This window comes from Rhinolophus sinicus, chromosome 14 (genome assembly GCF_057876585.1).
Source record: "Rhinolophus sinicus isolate RSI-liver-muscle chromosome 14, RSI-T2T, whole genome shotgun sequence".
NCBI classification, from domain to species: domain Eukaryota; kingdom Metazoa; phylum Chordata; class Mammalia; order Chiroptera; family Rhinolophidae; genus Rhinolophus; species Rhinolophus sinicus.
The window spans coordinates 176,738,932-176,760,480 of NC_142514.1; the positions used below are offsets into that span (position 1 = coordinate 176,738,932).

The 21,549-nt window shown below is 37.8% G+C and overlaps 1 protein-coding gene and 2 pseudogenes across 1 annotated transcript; 1 reads left to right on the forward strand and 2 right to left on the reverse strand.

The window, feature by feature from the left end:
* Positions 1-1,734: 1,734 nt before the first annotated feature.
* Positions 1,735-2,265, reverse strand: LOC148755961 (olfactory receptor 10AG1-like; annotated as a pseudogene).
* Positions 2,266-6,478: 4,213 nt separating this feature from the next.
* Positions 6,479-7,423, reverse strand: LOC141572460 (olfactory receptor 5F1-like). The gene has a single exon (XM_074337158.1). The coding sequence runs from the start codon at positions 7,421-7,423 to the stop codon at positions 6,479-6,481; it is 945 nt and encodes a 314-aa protein (XP_074193259.1).
* A 10,864-nt stretch (positions 7,424-18,287) lies between these two features.
* Positions 18,288-19,870, forward strand: LOC148755962 (olfactory receptor 5J3-like; annotated as a pseudogene).
* The last annotated feature ends 1,679 nt before the right edge of the window (positions 19,871-21,549 follow it).

The window sequence follows — 21,549 nt, forward strand, 5'->3', positions numbered from 1 at the left end:
TTTGTGATTATTAAAAAATATGGGATTGAAAATCAGAAATTTTTAATTATATGCGGCATATGATATACAATAATATGTTTTAAAATACAAATGTGTAGTGTTTTAAATTAGCGAGAAATTTATTTCTCTGTCATTAAAATGCAAAAGAAATAAGTCTAGGACTGTGGAGCGATAACGTCATCTTCAACGTGACTCACTCCTTCTTCTGCACATTCATGTCAGCCAGGCAGGACTCGTCATCTCCCAGACCACAGAAGGGGTGGGGGAGCAGCCACAATCCATAAAATAAAATAAAATACATCAAACCTTTGTATTCCAAACTAAACCATTAAGAAAGTGAAAGAGAAGACACAGACAGAAAATATTTGTATATCATATATTTGGTAAAGGATTTGTATGCAGAGTATATAAAGAATCCTTCCAACTCAGTATTAAAAGACAATCCCATTTGATGTATGTGAAAGATTTGAATAGATATGACACCAAAAAAGGTCACAAGCATACACACAAAAATAATCAAAATCACAGCTTATTATGGAAAACAAAATTAAAACCACAATGTAATACAACTTCACACTCACTATAATTGACTATAATAAAAAAGAGTCAATAACAAGCGTTGGGAAGATGTAGTACAGAGACAATATATGAAAATACATTTTTATTAATTGATTTTTATTTCTAATTTATTATAAAGTGCATCCTTGAGTATCTCCAATCTTTTGTATCAATTTCTGTCTATAAAATGTAATAATGCCAACTGTCATTAAATATGTCACAGCAATATTATGAAAATGTAATCATGATCTTGGATCCAAAGAGTCTTATTGGAAAATGCAAGAATGTTGGAGAAAGATGCATTTGACGAAATCTAGTTTTTCATAGAATGAAGGTACCCACTTAAATGACGACTTTTTAAAATTTAAACAATGTTAATGTAAATCTTTTTATAACAATTTTGAAATTTCCCTGCCTTTTTAACCCTCTGCATGGAGTGCTTTCTGCCTTGGCGCCTCATGATATGCTTGAATAAATATCTGCTACCTTCCTGGACTTTCAGAGCCCACTGCTGTTTGTAGACAAGGGACATAGTTGAGTGTTATACTGAATCTCCATAGGTCACTTATTTTCTTATGTTTCTATTTTCTTCTTGCTTCTCATCAATTTATTTCCAAACCTCTAGAAATGTTTCTAATTAACTAATTTTATTTATTTCTACTCTTTTTCACTGTCATCTATCATTGTACTATCATCATTTATAAATAGATTCCTAAGGAAGGTGATTTTTCTCTAAGAAATGATTTCTCTATAGAGTCATTGCTAGGTCTAAATGTACACATAATTTTAATTAATGTCCATTACCACCCTGGTTTTAAACATGACTGTTACAACTCTATGCAGATGAATGACATGGTTTCCAGTATGTGATATAACACTACATATTACAATTGAATCTATGACATCAATCTTCACCAAAATTTCTCACTGAAAAGGGACGTTTCACAATAAAATATAGAATTCCCAAAAGAGTGATTTGCTATTTGTGGACACATACATAACTGCATAAGTAGAGACAGAAATGTTTGTTAACATTATAAGCAATTTTAAATTTGGAAATAATTACCAATATATAGACACATAAGTTGAATTTAAGATAAATAGATGTTGAAGTTTTATTTAAAATATGTAAGAAATCAATTCCTGTAAATAAATTCATTTTTTAAATGATGTAAATTATTTACATAGCAATTATCTCAGTGCCATTATCACATCCTTGTTCCTTAGACTGTATATCAGGTGGTTAAACAAGGGAGTCACAAGAGTGTAGAAAAGAGAAGGTACTTTGTCAGTTCCTGCTGAGTCCTGGGTCTTGGGTCATAAATATGTGATAATGGCTGATCCAAAGAACAATTATAAAATGAGATAAGCAGGTGGAAAAAGCTGTGACCCTACTTGTGGCTGATGGTAATGTAAGGATTGTAGTGATGATTTTGCCATAGGAGACAAGTATCAACAGAAATGGAATCATGATGAACAACACAGCAACTATGTAGACCGTCATTTCATTCACAAAGGTGTCCCCCCAGGTCAGCTTGAGTATTGTTGGGATGTCACAGAAGAAGTGGTTGATGAGTTAAAATCACAAAAGGGCAGAGAGAAAATCTGGAATGTCTGCTCTATTTGGACTGGAATTCCACTGATCCAGGAGCCAGCCACCAACTGGACACAGGCCTTGGAGGTCATCATTGTGTTTTTGATCTGCATCTTCTTGATGATTAGAGATGTTGAGTATCTTTTAGAATTTTGTTGTCTATTTAGGTTCTTCGCCTATTTTTTAATATGGTTATTTGTTTTATTTCCTATTGAGTTGCGAGAGTTTCTTATGTATTTTGAGTATTGATCCCTTATTAGATATATGGTTTTAAAATATATTCTCCTATTTCATAGTTGTCTTTTCAGTTTGTTAATTGTTTCTTTTGCTGTCCAGAAACTTTTTAGTTTGACGTAGTTCCATTTTTATTTTTCCTTTTATTGTCTGTCCTTTTGGTGTCATTCCAAAAAGAAAATAAATTTCCAAAACTAACGTCAGGGAGCTTTCCCCTATGTTTTCTTCTAGGAGTTTTATGGTTTGAAGTCTTATATTTAAGTCTTTAATTGCAATTTTTGTTAGCACTGGAAAAAACCACTGGCAATGGCCCACTTAAAAATAACACACCTGTGTCTTGTTGCTCAGTTTCTGACCTCTGTTGGCACCATTATAAGCCCATGCTAATTGCCTCTATCGGCACTACTACTAGAAGATAAAGCTATGTCTTTACAATCACCCATAGATATATCTGCATCATTTTTCTCTTTAAATGTGCTGTTTGTTCTTTTTTACTAACTTTTACCAAATCTAGCACATCAGATTATTCTGACGTGCAGTCCTCTTATGTAACACATGAAATGAACATGATATTTTATGATTTGTGAAATACAACCTTAACCTTTAACATTTTTCATGCTGCTTATTCTGTTTTCCAGCTAAATAAGCCTTCTATTTCCACATCTTCTCTAAGTCTGTACCTTTTTTTTCATTTTTCTGTTTTTCTTTCCAGCATATTAATGAATCTGACACACCCTCAACACAAACTTAGGTAATAAATTACATTTTATTGTTTTGGTTAGTTTTATAACACATGGTATATATGATCATACAATTTCAGGGGGGTTGAGAGTTTGGAGCCCAATTCAGAAACTCAGAATGTTTGACGTATGGTACATCTTCATCAGTTTGATCTCCTGCTTGCAAAACCTCAAAATTCCTTGACAAATATTCATCACCTCTTTCTTTAGTAACAAATCTGAAAGCATTAACTTTTCTTAAGTGCCTGAAATACCCTAAGGACTCTTCTGACGCTTAGGGGTGGTACATGGACATATGCAAAGTTTTCACGGCAGGATTAAAATCACATCTTAAGAGAAACTTAAGATATTACATTCCAATTTTTCAGCCCAAACAGTAAATTATATCTAAGATTAGCAACAAATGTCTGTATTTCTGCTTTCTATTGCCACACATGATATTGGACATGTATTCCATGTATTTTCAATAAAGGCATTTGTTTTAATGTTGTTTCTATAAAGCTATATATTTCAATAAAGCTATACATTTTCAGTAAAGTTCCTTGTACATTCCTCTTCTACAGATTACATATTCTCACATCAATTCAACTACTTTGTGTTTGATTTTTTTCCCCATACATACCATCTCTGTCCATTAAAATTTTCTGAGTATGAGTTAACACACTACCTGTGATTTTATTTGACTAGTGTTAAGTTAAATGGGATTATTACTTCACTTAACCTCTGCACTAGCCTTTATCTAATTATTGCTTACACTATATATCTCTCCATTTTTAATAGACCCATGAAAATTACATTGCCATGTTACTTTACATTTAACAAACTAAATCCAAAATTATTTGTATACATTAATATCAAAATTTACACATTTTTTCTGTCTAAATGCAGAACTCTATTAATGATTTTTTGTTTGTGTATTTGGATTTCTGTGATTCTTGAATGTTGATTCTTTCACTATTTCCATCTTGTTGACTTTTCCAACTTTATGACATTCACAGGTTTTGTGAACTATTCTCTATTTGACCCCATCTAATCACTGATGAAAATATTGACCAAAACACAACCTATGAAGGCATAAATTTCAAACTTCATTAATTTTAATAAATAAATTACTCAAAAAAATGAATAAGGCAAAACATTGATATGTGTATATTTGAGGAATGTAGTAACATTAAACATTAAAGTGAAATAGAAGACTGGGAATATTAGAAAAGCAGAAAGCAATGTTGATAGTATAGCAAAGAAGCAAAAAGAATATTATATCCATAGGGGAGGGTTTAATAAATATTGTCAGGTTCTAAAGAAGGATAAGAGAGAATGATAAGATCACACTCAATATAAAAATTAGAAGCCTCTCAATGGTTTTACAACTTAAGTCTTTTTAAGTTAACAAAAGTATATATATACATATTTATTTGGAACATTTTCCACATAAATGAATTGAGCATTAAGCAAGAAAATATAATTAAAATTATTTTTACAAATAATGATGGATTTCAGAAATAATCAAAATTTATACAAGAAGCCTATATTCAAAGAATTAAGAAGTAAGCAAAGTTATTAATGATAATAACTTCCAAAGTTGAAAATATTTGTAGACTTTATAAATGAGATTAATTACATGTAGGAGAGCTGAACTAGAGAGCAGAGAACATGGCTTAAAATATGATATATCTAAAAACCCAATTTTATCTCCCATTGTTTCTATTTCTGTTTTATTGCACATTAAAGCATTAAAGAGAATGAGTATATTAGTTTTTACTCGTGAAATACCTTGGTCCCATATATGATTCCATCAAATACACCAGAAAGAGAAAGCAGAAAGAATCCAGTAAACAAACTTCCAGCTGGTGCAGAAGAAAGCAGGTGAGCCACTCAGTGAAAGAGCGACCACCTCTGAGAAGAGCCTGGTCATTCTGCCGCAGGGCTGCCAGGGGCAGGTAACCACTGTGGAACTGTGGGTGAGAGCATGGCCCCCGGGTGCTCAGACAATGCCGATATTTTCATGAACATCTGTCTGGCCAAAGTCACCTACATGGATCTGAGGGCATTATTGAATGGTCAAGCTGAATGACTTCTTTGTGACAAACCACAAGGTCTTCTATGCCATTTCCCAGATGACTTGTATATCACAGCCTCTACCAGGTGCGATTTCAGTGGCAAGGGTAAGGGAAGGATCACGGGGAATGCTCCTCCTAAAACTGTGCTTGTGGCTGTCTCCTTAGCAAGGTCTGCCCCCCACTCAGTTTTCTTCAGGGTTCTGCTAAGCCACCTCCCTATCTCCCTTCATGTTAATAGTGCTTAGCTTAATATTAAGATTAATTGTAATTGATTTCTATTGACAATTGATAGAATATTTCTGAATGTAGGAAATCTATGAGCTTATTGTAAAGAATATGTGTCAGATTTGCTCACTGAACTCTTCATGCACTGAACTCTTTGCAGCAGCCAAATGTGTGTGCCTGTGGATGTGTGTGGATGTGTCAGTGTAGGAGAGAGAAAGTGAGAGAATTAGAAATTTTTAGAAAGGGAGGGAATAGGAGACCTGTTGTAATTGGTACATTCTTTTTTTTTTTTTAATTTATTTTTTAAATTTATTGGCGTGACAGTTGTTAGTAAAATTACATAGATTTCAGGTGTACACTTCTGTATTACATCATCTATAAATCCCATTGTGTGTTCACCACCCAGAGTCAGTTCTCATTCCATCACCATATATTTGATCCCCCTTACCTTCATCTCCCACCCCCCAACCCCCTTACCCTCTGGTAACCACTAAACTAATTGGTACATTCTAATCAGACCTATTTTCTTGATAACACACTTTTGCACAAACACACTTATCTTTAAGGCATATGCACATGTATAGGGTTAATAGGGAAATAAAAGCTAGGGAGTTTATAGATGCAATTAAAGCTAGGGTTCTGAAATTTAAGTATCTCCCCAGGAGATAATTTAATATTTAAAAATTGATAAATGTAATGCATTTTGATTTCTGATATATAACAATCTCTTACAAATCATAAATGGTGAACGCATGAGAAAAAAATGATAATACAAGTATTTTCTATGGTTAGTTTCATATGATATTGTGACTTTTGTCTCTAAACACGCAATACCTTTCTTTCCCTAGGCAAACTTTTATTACAAATAAGCTTTATCTTTTAGGACCCAGTGAAGATGCAGAATGATTAGATAAAATTTCACGGTCTTTCTTATACAAGTTTGGTGATATACTTGAGTATTATAGAGCATGATTACTTAAAAAATACCGAATGAAAAACTGTAAGCTTGAACCAGTCTTTGAAAGTTCATTAAATACTCTACTGAGTTCAGAAAATGAACTGAACAATCACAGAAATGAAGCAATCTTTCTCCTGGTAATTACATTCCCTAAAGCACTCTTTACTTCTTTATTCCTGAGACTATAAACCAGAGGATTTAACATGGGAATCACTGCTGTGTAGAACACGGAAGCCACTTTGTCCTGACTCAGGGAGTAGCTGGAACTGGGTCTCAGGTAAGTATAGCTGGTGGTGGAATAGAACAGAATTATAGCTGTCAGGTGAGAAGCACACGTGGAGAACGCTTTGCGCCTCCCCTCCCCTGAATGGATACGGAAGATGGAGAAGAGGATGTAAGAATAGGAGATGCAGATGACGAGCAGAGCCCCCACCATATTCACACCAGCGCAAGTGGAAAAGATGCTTTCACTCAGGTGTGTGTCGGAACAGGAGAGCTTAAAAAGTGGAGGGCTGTCACAGAAGAAGTGGTGGATGACATTGGAACGGCAGAATGGCAAGCTGCTTACATAACTTGTGTTAACCATGGAGTTCAACAATCCTGCCGTAAAAGCCCCTGCTGCCATCTTAAGGCAGACTGTCCTGGACATGATCAAGGAGTAAAGGAGAGGGTTGCATATGGCCACGTAACGGTCATAGGCCATTAAGCCGAAGAGGATGCATTCGGTGGTGGCCAAGGCGATATAGAAGTACAACTGCAGAAAGCAGCCAGCAAAGGAGATGGTTTTCTTCTCTGACAATAAATCCACCACCATCTTTGGGGTTGTGGTGGAAGAGTAACAAATATCCACAAAGGACAGGTTAGCGAGGAAGAAATACATTGGTGTGTGAAGTCGGGGATCAGCCCTGATTAAGAAGATCATCCCAGCATTCCCCAAAACTGTAAATGTATAAATCACAAAAAAGAGCAAAAAGAGGATAATCTGTAGCTCCAGCGTGTCTGTTAATCCCAACAGGATGAACTCAGTCACCAAAGTATAATTTGTTTTGGTCATTTATTACAAATATAATTAGGTGTAGATATGTCCCTCTCCAAAGTATACAGGAAATAGTAAAAATATTAATGAGGATATTCACACATGGAAAATAGAGTGACTGGAGAAAGAGGAAAATTAGTGGACAAGTGGACGAGCATTTGAATTTATTAAGCAATTGTCTATTTTAAATCTGGCTGTAGGACTCTCAAATCCTTGGTCAAGTCTGTATACTCCGCTTAAGTTTCTGCAAATGCAACATACAGCTGTTCTGTTATTTCTTTGCCAGCACACATCCAAAATGCAAAGGATATAAGTACCCTTGCTGAAGTCTCTCCCATTCTCTGAACAAGAAGTGGGTTTAACTCAAATCCTTTTTCCCCCCTCAAGACCGCTCTGTATATTCTTCAACTCCAAAATTCATTTATTGCCTCCTGAAAATAGCTCTCGTGTACCCCAACTAGCACAAGTAGTGACCATTTCAAGTAACCAGTATTTTGACATCTGTCGTATCCTGAAGAATGAATTTATGTTTCAAAAGTGAACCAAACTAGTTAGAAGGTAAACTATCAAAATACACCATGTTGTAGCAGACATGCTTCCTGTTCACCTCAATGAACAATAGCCCCAAATCCTTACAGCTTTCTTCCCAGCACCTTACCTGTGTAGTCTATCATTTTTTATCATCAGTTCTTAGTTGAAGCTTAAAAAAATTTTTAAAGAAATTATTCATTTTTAAATGGAACACAATGGGTATTTGAAATACCTATTGATAAAGCGTTGAGACACGTTCTGAATAAATACATGTTGCTGCACTTTTTATTTCCTTAAAGAGAACTGAGTAACCATGGGGACTAAATTATAACATTTAATTGTGGAGTCAAATCTCTAAAGGCAGAAATTCCCAGTCTCAAAGAAAATATAATTACATGCAGACATACGGACTCAAACATTGCATCATAAAGTGGTTCCAGATCTCTGTGGTACTTTAAAGTCTTTGCCAAATTAAATAATAATAATAATAATAAATTTCCTATTTACAATGGTTCTCTTTTTGTATTTTTAGCTCATTCCAAATGAGTAGCCCACTACCAAATTATCGTTCTTCTTTGCGCGCGCGCGTGTGTGAAATTTAATTGACCATATATGTTTGGATCAATTTCTGAACTCTTTATGCTGTTCTTGATTACTATCTGATTACTAAAGATTCATAGTATATCTTAAAATCAGATAGTGTCTGTCATACAATATATTTTCCAAGATTTTGGCTATTTTCAGTTCTTTACTTTTACTATTTGGTTTCAGTTTATAAATTTCTACAGAAAGACTGTTGGGGTTGATCAGTATTGTTTTCTATTTGTACATCAATTAGGAGACAATCAATGTCTTACCAGTAATGAGTCTTCCAGGTCATACACAGTACATCTCTCCATGTACATACTTGTTTAATTTCTCTCAACATTATTTTTTTGCATACAATATTTTGTTGTCTAGAGTTCTTATACATATTTCATTAGATTTACCTCTAAGTATTTCCTGTTTTGATGCTATAACAAACGATAATATTTACATTTAAAATTTTGAATTGAGGTGTTAAATTTTCTCCTTTCCAAAGCTTATTCATATTTTTTTTCTTACTTTGTTTTCCCTTTTTGCACGGTGGGCCATCAGTAACATGTAGAATGGAAGTGGTGAGAGCACACATATCCCTGCCTTGTTTCCTATTATGTTAACTGTAGGTTTTGGTCTATAGCCTTTATCAAGTTCAGGAAGTTCTATTCTGTTTTTAATTTGCTGAGATATTTTGTTATAAATAAAGGTCAAATTATATCAAATATTTTTTCTCCATCCATTGAGATTATTATATTTTTAGAATGATAATATAGTGAATTGCATTGATTTATTTTTTAATATTAAATATTCATTAAAAATTATTTGGGGCAAATCTTACTTGCTAGTGATTTTTCCATTTCATCTAAGTGCTATATATAACTGCTATAATTGCACAAGAAAGCTAACAATCATTAAATGAATGGGAGAGACTTCATAAACAATCATGAACAATCTGCTGAACAAAGGGCTAAGTAGTTACATGTGTTTTTCCAGTCCTCACAAGAATCTGATGAGGTGGGCAACTATTATTCACAATTTTAAAGTTAATAAAAATAAGATTAAATAAGTAGACTAATATCTCACAGTTGTGAAAAGGCAAAACTAACGTTCAAATCCAGGTTGCCTGAGTCATGTGACATACGAGACAATTAAGTTCACGAACTTTCCATTGCGCAGTGGAAAGTTCACGAACTTAATTGTCTGCCCTTTCATAGTTTCTTTTCATCACTCAAATAATTGAGAAACAAACAAAAATTAGGGTGCCTAGAGATTCTTCTCAATATTGAGCTTGTATTTTAGAATTCCCTCATATAACTAAATGCTTTGAAGTATCTTTAAATATCTGATAAAAATCATAGACTTTACAGGAGAAATTATTAATTGATATTTTTATCGGCCAGTATAATGTAAGGACTTTTTGTTGTCATTATTTTTATTCAAAGATCTCCTAGTGAAGGAGACATATGTTATAACTGGCCACATTATAGTCAATTATGTTACGTTCTTCATCTTTCTCATTTAAAATAAATCCTTCAATCTATATCCCTGGAATGAAAGTAATTTCTCATCCAAAGTCCTCCTGGGGTTGGGAATTATCTTGGGAGTAATGTCCCACTTGTCACAAACTAGAAGATAAATACTCACCCCTTATACGATGTATTTGTAAAATCTGAAGAGAAACGTTGTCAACGTCTTGTACAAAACATATTCTACAGTTCAAATTCTAGATGGTGCTGAGGTAGGTGGCTGATTCCCTAAAGCTTCAACAAAATGTCTGGTGTGAGTATAACAAAGAAAATGCCACCTTCGATGTTGTGTATTGTAACTGACTTTCCGTGGGCTGGAGCAGTGGGCAGAGGATGGTGAGGGCATAATTCTAACTTTACCTCACCCATGTCAGCTTCCAAAAATCACTGCCTGATTCACTGTGCTCCTTCCTGCCATGAGGGGGAAGCTGATGATGCCTGTTTGGGAGTTTGGGAAATGCACTTGTCCAATTAATTTGGGTAAACTAAATTAAGTTAGCTAAACCTCAACAGTAAGACAACCTCAGCTTTTATGAGCACATCCACGTAGTAACATACAGTATGCTTATTTTGTGTTTGTTCTTCATTTGTCCACTTCAAAACTATGCTCAGAGAGGGGCATTATCGATACTTTATTTAACACAGGTTCACTACAGGAATTGTAATTTATAATGAAAATATCTCACCAGCCAATATCATAGAGGATAACATCTCTTAGCAAGTCAACAAAGAAATAACATACTCCAAACCCATGATAGATTAAGTACACTATTGTTCCAGGCAAAGGAGAGACAAAAGGAATAAAGTTCAACTTTAGTTGAGATGTACTTTTCTACAGTTTGTTCTTGAAAGAGTCAGCTTAGCCAAGCAAGAGTTGATGTACAGCTGCCAGCACTAATTGAAAGTCCCTTGTAGCTCAAGCACGATGCTAGTGGAATGATGGTGCCAGTGTTGGCAGGCAAGATTATCTCCTTCTTGAGACCATGATTTCCACAAGGCCTTCCCAGTGAACAAGTTCACGGTTGGACTAAAGCAACTTCACTTAGGCCATAGACAAGTACAGCAGGTCCTCTAATGACACCTTTTGGTTTAACGTCCTTTTGTTATAATGTTGATGAGATGCTATAGGAACTTTCTTGTTTATATTGATTAGCCCAGGGTAAAACAGGTTTTGTTATATCTCATTTCTCTAAAGTTCCAAGAACCTCTCTCTGATACAGGAGGATTCCTTGTAGATCAAAGATTTGGTTCCAAAGAAGACTGACTTCTTTTCTCAGTGCATCTAGAAGATTGCAGGTCATGTGTTGGGGGAAGGATACATTTGAGGTTACCAGGCATGGCAGAGAGAACAGATCTCCATTACTTATTGCCTATTACTCGCTACAGTTTTTCTCACTTAAACCACTTCTAACATTACAAAGTTTTAAATATTAGCTGAATATTCCATCCCACTATAATTTATTTTTATTTGCACCCATTCTGTTTATTTTTCTTGATTATTTCTCCTTCTGGCTATATAATGTATATTTTCCTATATAGCCCCAGGTTAGAAGTCTAATAGTAAGTGCAGAGATACAGTTGTCCTTCAAAACACTTAATATTTCTGGACCTCACACCAGACGTTGTCAGACCTCATAGATAAGAAAGAGCCATAAGAAAGAAATAATTATAAGGCATGTGTAAAAGATTGATTGCTGCCATCAATGCATTTGCATAGAACACACACAAACAAAACCATCATGGTTTTTCTTTCTAGCACAGATTGTGTATCCATAAGGCCAAAGATAAGAATTTTGAGACAATGATCTGGGTATTTCAAGTTATTGACTAAGCAATTTAAAAGAAACCCAAAGGTCAATTTCTTTATTTTAACAAGTTTTATTTAACAAATACTCATATTAGTGTTTCTTATGTACCAGTTACATAAATATTTTACAAATGTCTTATCATTTATTCCTCTAACCACCACAGAGCAGTTAAATAACTTTATCAGGGTTACACAACCAGTAAGCAGCAAAGCTAAGGTTTGACCCAGTCATCTCTTCCATAACTACTGTGCTCTTAGCCGTTATGTTAAACTGCCTCCAAGTACGCAGATATTCTTTTGTGGACTTACCTAATTTACCTGTGAACAATTTTTTCCTAGAATTTTTTTCAACTCTTTTACATGGAAAAAAGTGATTTGAGGATTGGAAAAATAAAACTTTGCCTCTAAGGATTTTGCCAATGCTCATAATTGTAACAGGTGTTGTCCACTGAGCCACATGCATTCTCTTTCAGCTTGAAAGGAATTAATACCATCTCTTAATGTGCATAGCTTTCAAAGAGCAACTGGGTAGGGGGAGCCGTTGAGTGAGGAAGCTCGAAAGGGGCGGCGGCCTCAGGCTGGAGCGGCGCCACAGGCGCCTAAGGGGGGGGGTTCTCTTCAAAATCTAGGTCTATCAGGGAGGGATATATGTTTTACCCTTCCTGTAGGATGGGTTTTTGGGTCGGCTTCTCCAGGGATTTCGGGCTAGCCATGGGCACCGCCGGCTGGTGGGAGGGTCTCGAAAGGGTCAGGACCTTAGGGGGATCTTCCGGCTTTTCGGGGATATCGGGGATAAAGGGTTTAAGCCAGGAGGGAGGACTCTCTACTAAGGCTTGCCACATCAAAATATAGGGATATTGGTCCGGATGGCGCCGATTAATAATATCTCGGACCTTGTGGGGGCGGAGCCCCAGAGAGAAGTTTCCAGGCTCTCGGCCTCACATAGAAAGGTGTTGGCTCAGGTAGTAAATGGCCAACTGTGATTGCATGGCCATCAGCTGTGGCTAGTTGGCCGTCAGCTGTAACCAGTGAGCCATTGGCCGCAGTATAACTGCTGTGGCTACGAGGAAAGAAGGAGGAAGGAGGAGAGAGAAGGAATGGAGGCTAGCAAGAAGATGGCGGCTGGGCTGGCAAGTGTGGATGGCGGTTTGCGGACAGTGTGGATCCAGCCTCCAGTGAGAGTATAGTGCCGCCAGCGAGAATATAGTGGTATGACTCCCCTACCTATGGCTCCGTGGGTGTTCCTTTTTGGCCTCACCATATCCTGCGTTCTTGTATGGGGAGCGGGAGCAGAGACCCCGCAGGCCTCCCTGCACGACAAATGGCGCAGCGAGCAGGGTCTCCCGCATGACAGACCTTCTTAATAATGTCTAGGGAAAAAGTTCTGGGGGGGGGGTAGCCCACATTAAAAGTAGGCCATTCTGCAGAGCAGAAGGTATCAAACTTACCTTTTTTCACTTCCACGCCATAATTACGAGCCTTGGCGCGGATCTCAGGAAAGTGGTTCAGGAGCAGAGTCTTAGGTGTTACCTGAGCCTGTCCCATAATGGTCACAAAGAGAAACCAAGAAAAGACAAAAGAAAGGACCAAAAACACAGTGCCAGCAAATATACAACTTCGCACAGGACTCTTCAACACCCACCGGCCGGTCAACCACACCACATCCACAGGCGCCGTTTCAATCACACCAGTTACACCACACTCAGGATCCTTACCCAGGGTCCGTCCGAATGGCGTCCACTGCTGACGTCGCTGGGCCACCTTCTCGTCGGGGACGTCTCCCACGGCTTCCAGTAATGGAGCTTCCAGGGTCGTAACCCGCTCCTTCCTGCCCGTGAGAATTCTCAATTGAGACCGGGCAGAGACCTGTTTCAGTCTCTCCTCTCAGAGGTGGCCAAACCTCTTACCGTGGTTCCCTATGTAAACCTCCCTATCGGGAGTTGTCTGTTTCCCTGAGGGGGTGTGGGGACAGAGCCCCAGAAAGTAGTTTACAGGCTCTCGGCCTCACGTGGAAGGGTGCTGGCTCGGGTGGTGAATGGCCGTGGGCTGTGGCCGGTTAGCCAATTGGCCGCTGGTATAACTGCTGCAACTACGGAGGATTGCCGAGGAGCCGAGCAGAGCCGAAGAGAGCGGAAGAGGAGAGCCGAGGAGAGCGGAAGAGGAGAGCCAAGAGAGAGGAACAGAGGAGTGAGTGGAGGAGAGTCGTGGGTCGGTTGGTTGGTGGAAAAGCGGACGGCAGGTCACGCGTCCGGTGGGCCCAGCCTCCAGTGAGACCGTGGTGGTATGACTCCCCTACCTATGGCTTCGTGGGTGTTCCTTTTCGGCCTCACCATATCCTGCGTTCTTGTGTGGGGAGCGGGAGCAGAGACCCCGCAGGCCGCCCCGCCTGAAAGATGGCGCAGCAAGAAGGCCTCCGCGCACGACAAATGGCGCAGCGAGCAGGGTCTCCTGCATGACAGGGGTGGGTATCCCGGACGAGCCCCCAAATGTTAAGTCCTGGAATCCTCCACCCCTCAGACAGAGGACACACACACGATGATGCAATTCACACAGCGAGGTTTATTTCCAGCTAGCTGGGGTTCCCGTCTCTGCCCGACGCAGCGGGTTTTAACAAGGACCCCAAACCCTTAAAGCTAAGGGTTTTTATAGCGTTCTTAAGGCACTCAGTAATTTTCCATAGTCTTAGGGAGTACAAGATTAACTACAGGACATACATAGTCTTAAGGAGTATAAGATAAACTACAGGACATGGGAGTACAAGATTAACTATAGGACATACATAGCTTAAGGAGTATAAGATAAGCTACTGTATGTCTGGTCTCTGTGCTGCAACTGCCCACATCCTGGAATTTACAACTAGGTTGCTTTAAGCTAAGGGCTGTTAACCCTGACCTTAAAGTAGCAGTTCTCATGCTAACGGTCTCTTACAATAGTACAAAGAAAATCACTTCTTCCCAATCTTATATAATAATAGTTTTTGAAATCTTTTAGATCTAAGTTTATGTTCTGATTCCAATAATAATATTTTAAGAATTACTTTTTATTTTCCTTGAGTTTGTCACTACATCCTGTTTGTAAGAAACCTGGGCATGCACTCACACATTTGATTTCCTGAGCTCAGAGCTGTTTTTGTTACAAGCTGCGACTTCTTCCCACTACAACTCTAGTGTGCCTGAACAAAGTAGTTTCCAAGTCAGTGTGTATTGTTTTTAAATTAGGCTATTTAGGCTAAGTAGTTTTGGGTCTGTCAAGTTTGCTGTTGTTGATAGTGGGTTTTTAAATTTTTATATGTGATTGTTAAGTTTTGTGTTTGTGTGTCATTTGATTTTTTGCTTCTTTCATTTTGTAAACAATTTTAATTGTAAACCAATTTATATCTATAACTTATTTCATATAAGTTATACTCATTTGTATATAATATTCAGTAATAACATGAGCTATAGTATGAACAATAAATAATATATAATATTTTATAGTAAATTCAGTTATAAATATTATGTCTGAACTGGAAGCTAGATGAGTCTGGGGCTCGTGCTGCCTGCACTGCTCAGCCAATAGACAGACACAGGAGTTGGGTCATAGAATAAGCGTTCATTATCAGAGCACCAGTGGTCTGAGAAGGCAGCAGGTTAACACTTCCAAAAATGGCCTTACCATTCTCAGACCAGCCTGGGATATTTAAGGGAAAATCTGGACATTCTTCCAGAGGCCACGTGATGGTTCAGGGGTCTGCATGGAGCCTTTCCTCTGGCGATGTGGCTCTCCAATGTGGTCATCAACCCAGGAGCAGTGATGACAGTAACCTGGAAAGAATGCTAGGCCCTAAAGATTGTATGGGGGGCATTGTGACTAGTAAGCAAGAGTAAGTTTCAGGGTAACTATCTAAAGCAGGGAATTGGGATAGGAGACTTCCTAAACTCAAGAACTAGGACAGGACATTCTAATCTCAAACCGCAGGGAAGAGTTTGATCAATTGTTAAGTTCTAGGGCAGGGAGAGGAGAGGCCTCTTTTGTGAGGGTTCCAACTGGGCCCTGTTTCATTCAGGTCAGCATAATTTTCTGTGGGAAAAGCTCCTTGAGAACATATAGTGAGATATAATAGTTCAATTCTGGTTAACAACTATAGACCTACAGTATGGTGAGGTCATTATTTTGAAAATCATTAACTGCTTGATAGGCATTTTTGGCTGGGTTCACTTTTTCACTATAATGATAAATGCTTTTAACTTTGTGATTTCTCTCACCAACATCCTTATCAGTAATTGTGTCCTTGATCACTAATGTTATGTATTTTCTAATGTCCCTTTGGAGTCATAAATCAAAAATTACTGTGAAGGAATTTCATATGCTTTAAACAAATACCTCTTTTTCATCCTAACATTTCAGGACATTAATCTGAAAGTTGGAAAAAATGAATTTGAATATACCTTTAGGTTATAAAATTGTTATTTCTAGGATTTGTTTTCCTAAGAGAATACTCACGCTTATTTGTATTCTAAAGCAGTCTCTTGTTTTATCAGGATGATGACACTGAGTGCTATCAAAAGCCCTACATTAATGACAGAACGAATCTGTGTTCTAGTTGTAATTCTCACACCATGAGAGAAAACCATATCTTGATCCTTGTTTCTATTAATAGTTTTCTATTATGAGTTCAATAGATAAAGCTGTTACTAGAATTCATACTGCCAACTTTTTGGAGTCACACTAGTCTTTTACGGGTCCTGGTGTTGTGTCTTGTCCATCAATTTCATGTCAGTTCACATCTACCACGTGAAACCTTATGATAGTTAAACGGGCAAGAACTCCATTTTCCCCATTTTTTCTCTAAATGACTAATGGGAAAATTATACAAACTCTGTTGTCTCCATTTCTTTTTATGGCTCATTATAGATGGTGAAACATACAGCAGGCCAAGGGCAGAGCTGTATTGGAACTCAAGCCTTCCTAGTTCTAATATATTCCAGTGATGTGATGTGCTCATTACACTAAGCAGCCTTAAGATGTACAGCGCAACGGTCAGGCATCTACACCGTCCATGAAGTGGTTTCCCTAATAAGTCTGGTGCCCATCTGACACCCTACAAAATCTTTACAAAATTCTTGATTATATTCCCCGAACTGTATTTCATATCCAGTGACAATATTGTGACTATCAATTTGTATTTTCTAATCCCTTTACCTTCTCCCCCATCCCCATACCCTCCCATCTAGCAAACATCAGTTTTTTTTCTCTATCTCTCTGGGTCTATTTCTGTTTAGTTTGCTTGTTTATTCTATTCTAGTATTAGATTCCACATATAAGTGAGATCATATGGTATTTGTTTTCTCCTTCTGATTTATTTCACTAGCATATATCAGAAGGGTAGTAAATCGGGGAAGGGGGGCTCTCACTTTGTGAGGGGTGTATAGGTCTAACTATTACATTGTTTTGTACACCTGGAACTAAGAAAGAAAAAAGAAAAGAAAGAAACACACAAATGTCCCAAATATCCCTTCTCCTCCCAACTTTTTTTGTTTTTGTTTTTTTAATTGAGTTTATTTCCAGGTTACCAAACTCTGATTCTGTATTTCACAGTCTGGTTTCACTAACAGGAATAAAATTCTTGCCACTTTCAACAAGTTGTTCCCTCTTTTCTTTGGATACAGTTAGACTTGGATTCATTGTGCTTCCCAAGGCCACCAATCTGACATACAGACAGGATCTAATTTATAATCTCAGTTTGTAAGGGATGAGCTTATATACTCATAGATGAAGATTTTGGTTTTTGTTTAGCAATACACTGAAGATTCATCCCAAACTGACCCAACTCCTGACCTCAGTAGAGTTCAAGCTTCATGAGAGCACAATTCATATATCCATGAGATCTCTAATGCCTAGCACAGAGCCTTGCGTAAAAGGCATAGTTGTTATTTTAAGTCACCAGTTTTCGGTAATTTATTATAGCAGCAATAGGAAACTAATACACTATATAGTAGAATACCTACCATCTCTTTCTAGTCACCTTCCCCTTTTTTACTTTTGTTTATAGTACTTATCATCACTATATGTAGTATATCAATACGTTTTCACTTTATTTCCATAATACAATGAACACTCCTTGAAAGCATGGCATTTTTTCTTAGTCACTGCTTTACTTCTACCAAATATAACATATCTTGGCACAGAGTAGTAATATGTATTTTTTGAATGCATGAAAGCATACATGCATTAACTTACTAATATTTAAACACAAGTATTGTTGAATTAGTATTATACCATGTCAGAAAACAAGTGAAACTAAGCAGCAGCCTACATTTTTGAAAGCAGGACACATCTGATGGATGCAACTTTGGTACCTCAGGTTCACACCTTGCCTCTCTACATTGGGTTTTTGGATTTCTTGTTTTAATGCTGATAAAACCAAAGATGTGAGGTGAAGTTACACAAAAGTGCAAAATGGAAGGGTTTCCAAGTTAAACGGCACTGCTACTTTTTGACTGGCCTTAATAATACTAAATATCAAATGAAAAGATTGTTCTACCTTTTTCTCTGGACTCAGGTCTTTGGAGGGCGCGGGCATTGATCTTCCCAGTGGGGAATCTGAGCAGAAGGTGAAATAGTTTTGATGTTTGAGATTTGGAAAGGAAGGGGGTTGCGTATTATAAAAGTGGGTGTCATGAGTTAACTGGCTGTGAAAAAAATAAAAACAGGTTGGCCACAAGATAAGGAAATAATTTCCATTACATAGTGCCGCAGTATGTGATTTATATAAGCAGAGGACTTGCATATGTCACAGAACGAGTCAGGGGTTAGATGTGCACCATATCTGGGACTGAATGTCAGTTCTATCAATGAATAGTTTCATGATCTAAGAGAGTTTCTCTATCTCAGTGTTTAGGATATGGCAACTGAGAAGCAGGGAATAAAATGATCTCTAGTTCCAGTAAACCGAATCACAATAGGTGGATTTTCCAATACACATAAGATCCACTGCTGAAGTTAATCTCTTTTCTTCATCTAACTACAGGGTAAACCTAAATGCTCTGTGCTATTATGGATATCAGATCATGGAGGAAATCCTAATATTTTTCATCGGAGTGATAGCATCGTATTCTGCAACTAAAGAGCTATATAAACCTGAACGCACGACAGGTTCAAATCATACAGGTGTGAAGGAATTCGTTCTGATACTTTTAGCTGAAAAACTTAATTTGCAGATCTCTCTCTTTCTGCTTTTCATCCTTGTTTATTTTACCACTCTGGTAGTAACTGGGGATGATTGCCTTGACCTGGTTAAATATATTCCAACGTACTTCTTTTTTAGCAACCTCTCTTTTTATGATATCTGCTACTCTGTTGTCTTTGCTCCTAAGGTGCTTGTCAATTTCCTATCAAAACACTGGTCCAGCACATTTTCTGTAACCACAGAGGGCATCCTCCTGTCTATGACAGTTTATGACCGCTACTCTACGTAGCAATAGTCAATCCCTTGGTCTTTAGTCATTAGGACCCAAAAGGTTTGTATTCAGATGGTCCTTGCATCTTACTTGGGTGGGCTCATTAACTCACTGACACACACAATAGGTTTGCTAGACTTCTGTGGTCTTATTGTGAATCATTATTTTTGGGACATCCCCCTGCTTCTAAGGCTCTCTTGCTCTGATATGAGTAACAAGGAGATGCTGCTTTTGATATTCTCTGGGGTTGCTGCAATGTTCATTTTCACTATCATTGTGGGCTCTTATATACACATCATCATTGCCATCTGCGAATCCATTCAGCTGAGGGGAGGCGCAAAGCCTTTTCCACTTGTGCTTCCCACCTGACCTCTGTGACTTTATTCTATGGGTCTCTGACCTTTGGTTACATCCAGCCAAGTTCTCAGTAGTCCCTGCAACAGAAGGTCTCTGCTGTGTTTTATACTTTGGTGATCCCCGTGCCAAGCCCGCTGATTTATAGCCTTAAGAAGATGTAGCAGATGGCGGAAGAGGACTCCAACTTGACTCAATCTTGTCTATGGCTTTGTTAACATAACATAACCTGCAAATAGATAATTTTTCTTAAAAAAAATTGTTATCACAGATATGATCACAAACAGAACTACGATCAGGATACTCTCATGTAATTTGAGTCATGAATGATAGTTAACTATTCTTGCAAATTAGTATTGTTCTTGAATCTCTTCTGTGAGTTTAAAATGTTTCAAAATAAAAAGTTAGGAAAACAGGGAAAAGTGCTTATAAAATGATAGAACACTTTTTCTTCTCCATGGATGGAGTAGCTTGTGATTAAAACAGCACTTATGCGAAAATAACAAGAAAAACACGACAAGATGCAGACTTTATCTGTTGATAAAACTGAGTGGCTTTTGAGGAAAAGAGAACTGGAATGGTTTAGAACTAGAGATGTAGACGTGGAGAGGCGCGCTGACTTTGTCTCTCTGATCAGTGCACTCTTGAAAATGCAGGCGTGATGCATGGAAGGCTCTGCAAGCTTTCAGAGGAACCAGTTGAGCTTTTGGCAGATACTTTGAAGGTTTCACCATACATGGTTGTCATTTCCATTCAGGGCATTAGGCATGTTCTGGGCCTGAGTAAGCCTGGATCCCAAATAAGTACATAGATACAAGGACAGACAGACAATAGATGATAGATAGATGATATATTATAGATGATAGATAGATAGATAATAGATAGATGATAGTAGATAAATAGATGACAGATAGATATTAGATACATAGATAGATGATGATAGATAGATAGATAGATAGATAGATAGATAGATAGATAGATAGATAATAGACAGATGGGCAGACTTAAGTGGAGAACTTCTGAAAGGCAGAGAGGAACTTTTGGGGGTGTCCCAAACAATATAAATATTAAAGGTTGTGATCTACCAAAGGGAGGAGCTACTGATTCTGAACCTGTGCCCTGTGTCTTCTCTGGTGGAAAGAACACAGTGGAGCTATAAGCAGTTATGTAGGCTGACAAGATGACTTCGATTATATACAAACTTAAGTACACAGCTGTTTTTCCCACAGGAAATTGGAAAGGACAGGGACTGGAGAATGGAAGAAGCTGGTTTGTGCCACAGAGCCAGGTTAAAATCTCCTGCACTCCTACCATGTTTCCCCAAAATAAGACCTGGTCTTACACTAATTTTTGCTCCAAATGTCGCAGTAGGGCTTATGTTCAGGGGATGTCATCCTGAAAAATCATGCTAGGCCTATTTTCCAGTTAGGTCTTATTTTTGGGGAAACACGGTAATGTGCTTAGAAGACACACAGTCCTGCTACAGGGAAGAGCCAGAAATAAAAATAACGTGGTTCTCCTCAAAAGATGGGCCAGAATTTGATCCTGCTTTAAGTCTGGCACAGAAAGGATAGAACTTTCTTTACGAAGCACTAGAAGATTCCGATTCTGGAGAGTCAGACTGAGCTAGAAAGACACAGTGAAATCTTTCTCAGTCTCTAGGTACTAGGTTGATAACATCCTCCCACCCCGGAGGTAAAGGCCTGCATCAGACAAAAGGCCAACAGCCCCTAAAGAGATTTGCTACAATTTGAAGATGTGTAGGGCAGGAGGCTAAGTTTCAACCTTCAGAGAATTAAAACTGAATATCCTGCAGTGTTTAATGCCGAGAGAGAGAGAGAGAGAGAGAGAGAGAGAGAGAGAGAGAGAGAGAGAGAGAGAGAGCTCAAAGCAACTGTTTCCTCAAAA

Coding starts and splice junctions, on each gene's coding strand:
- LOC141572460 (XM_074337158.1), bottom strand. CDS start 7,423: ATGACCAAAACAAATTATACTTTGGTGACTGAGTTCATCCTGTTGGGA.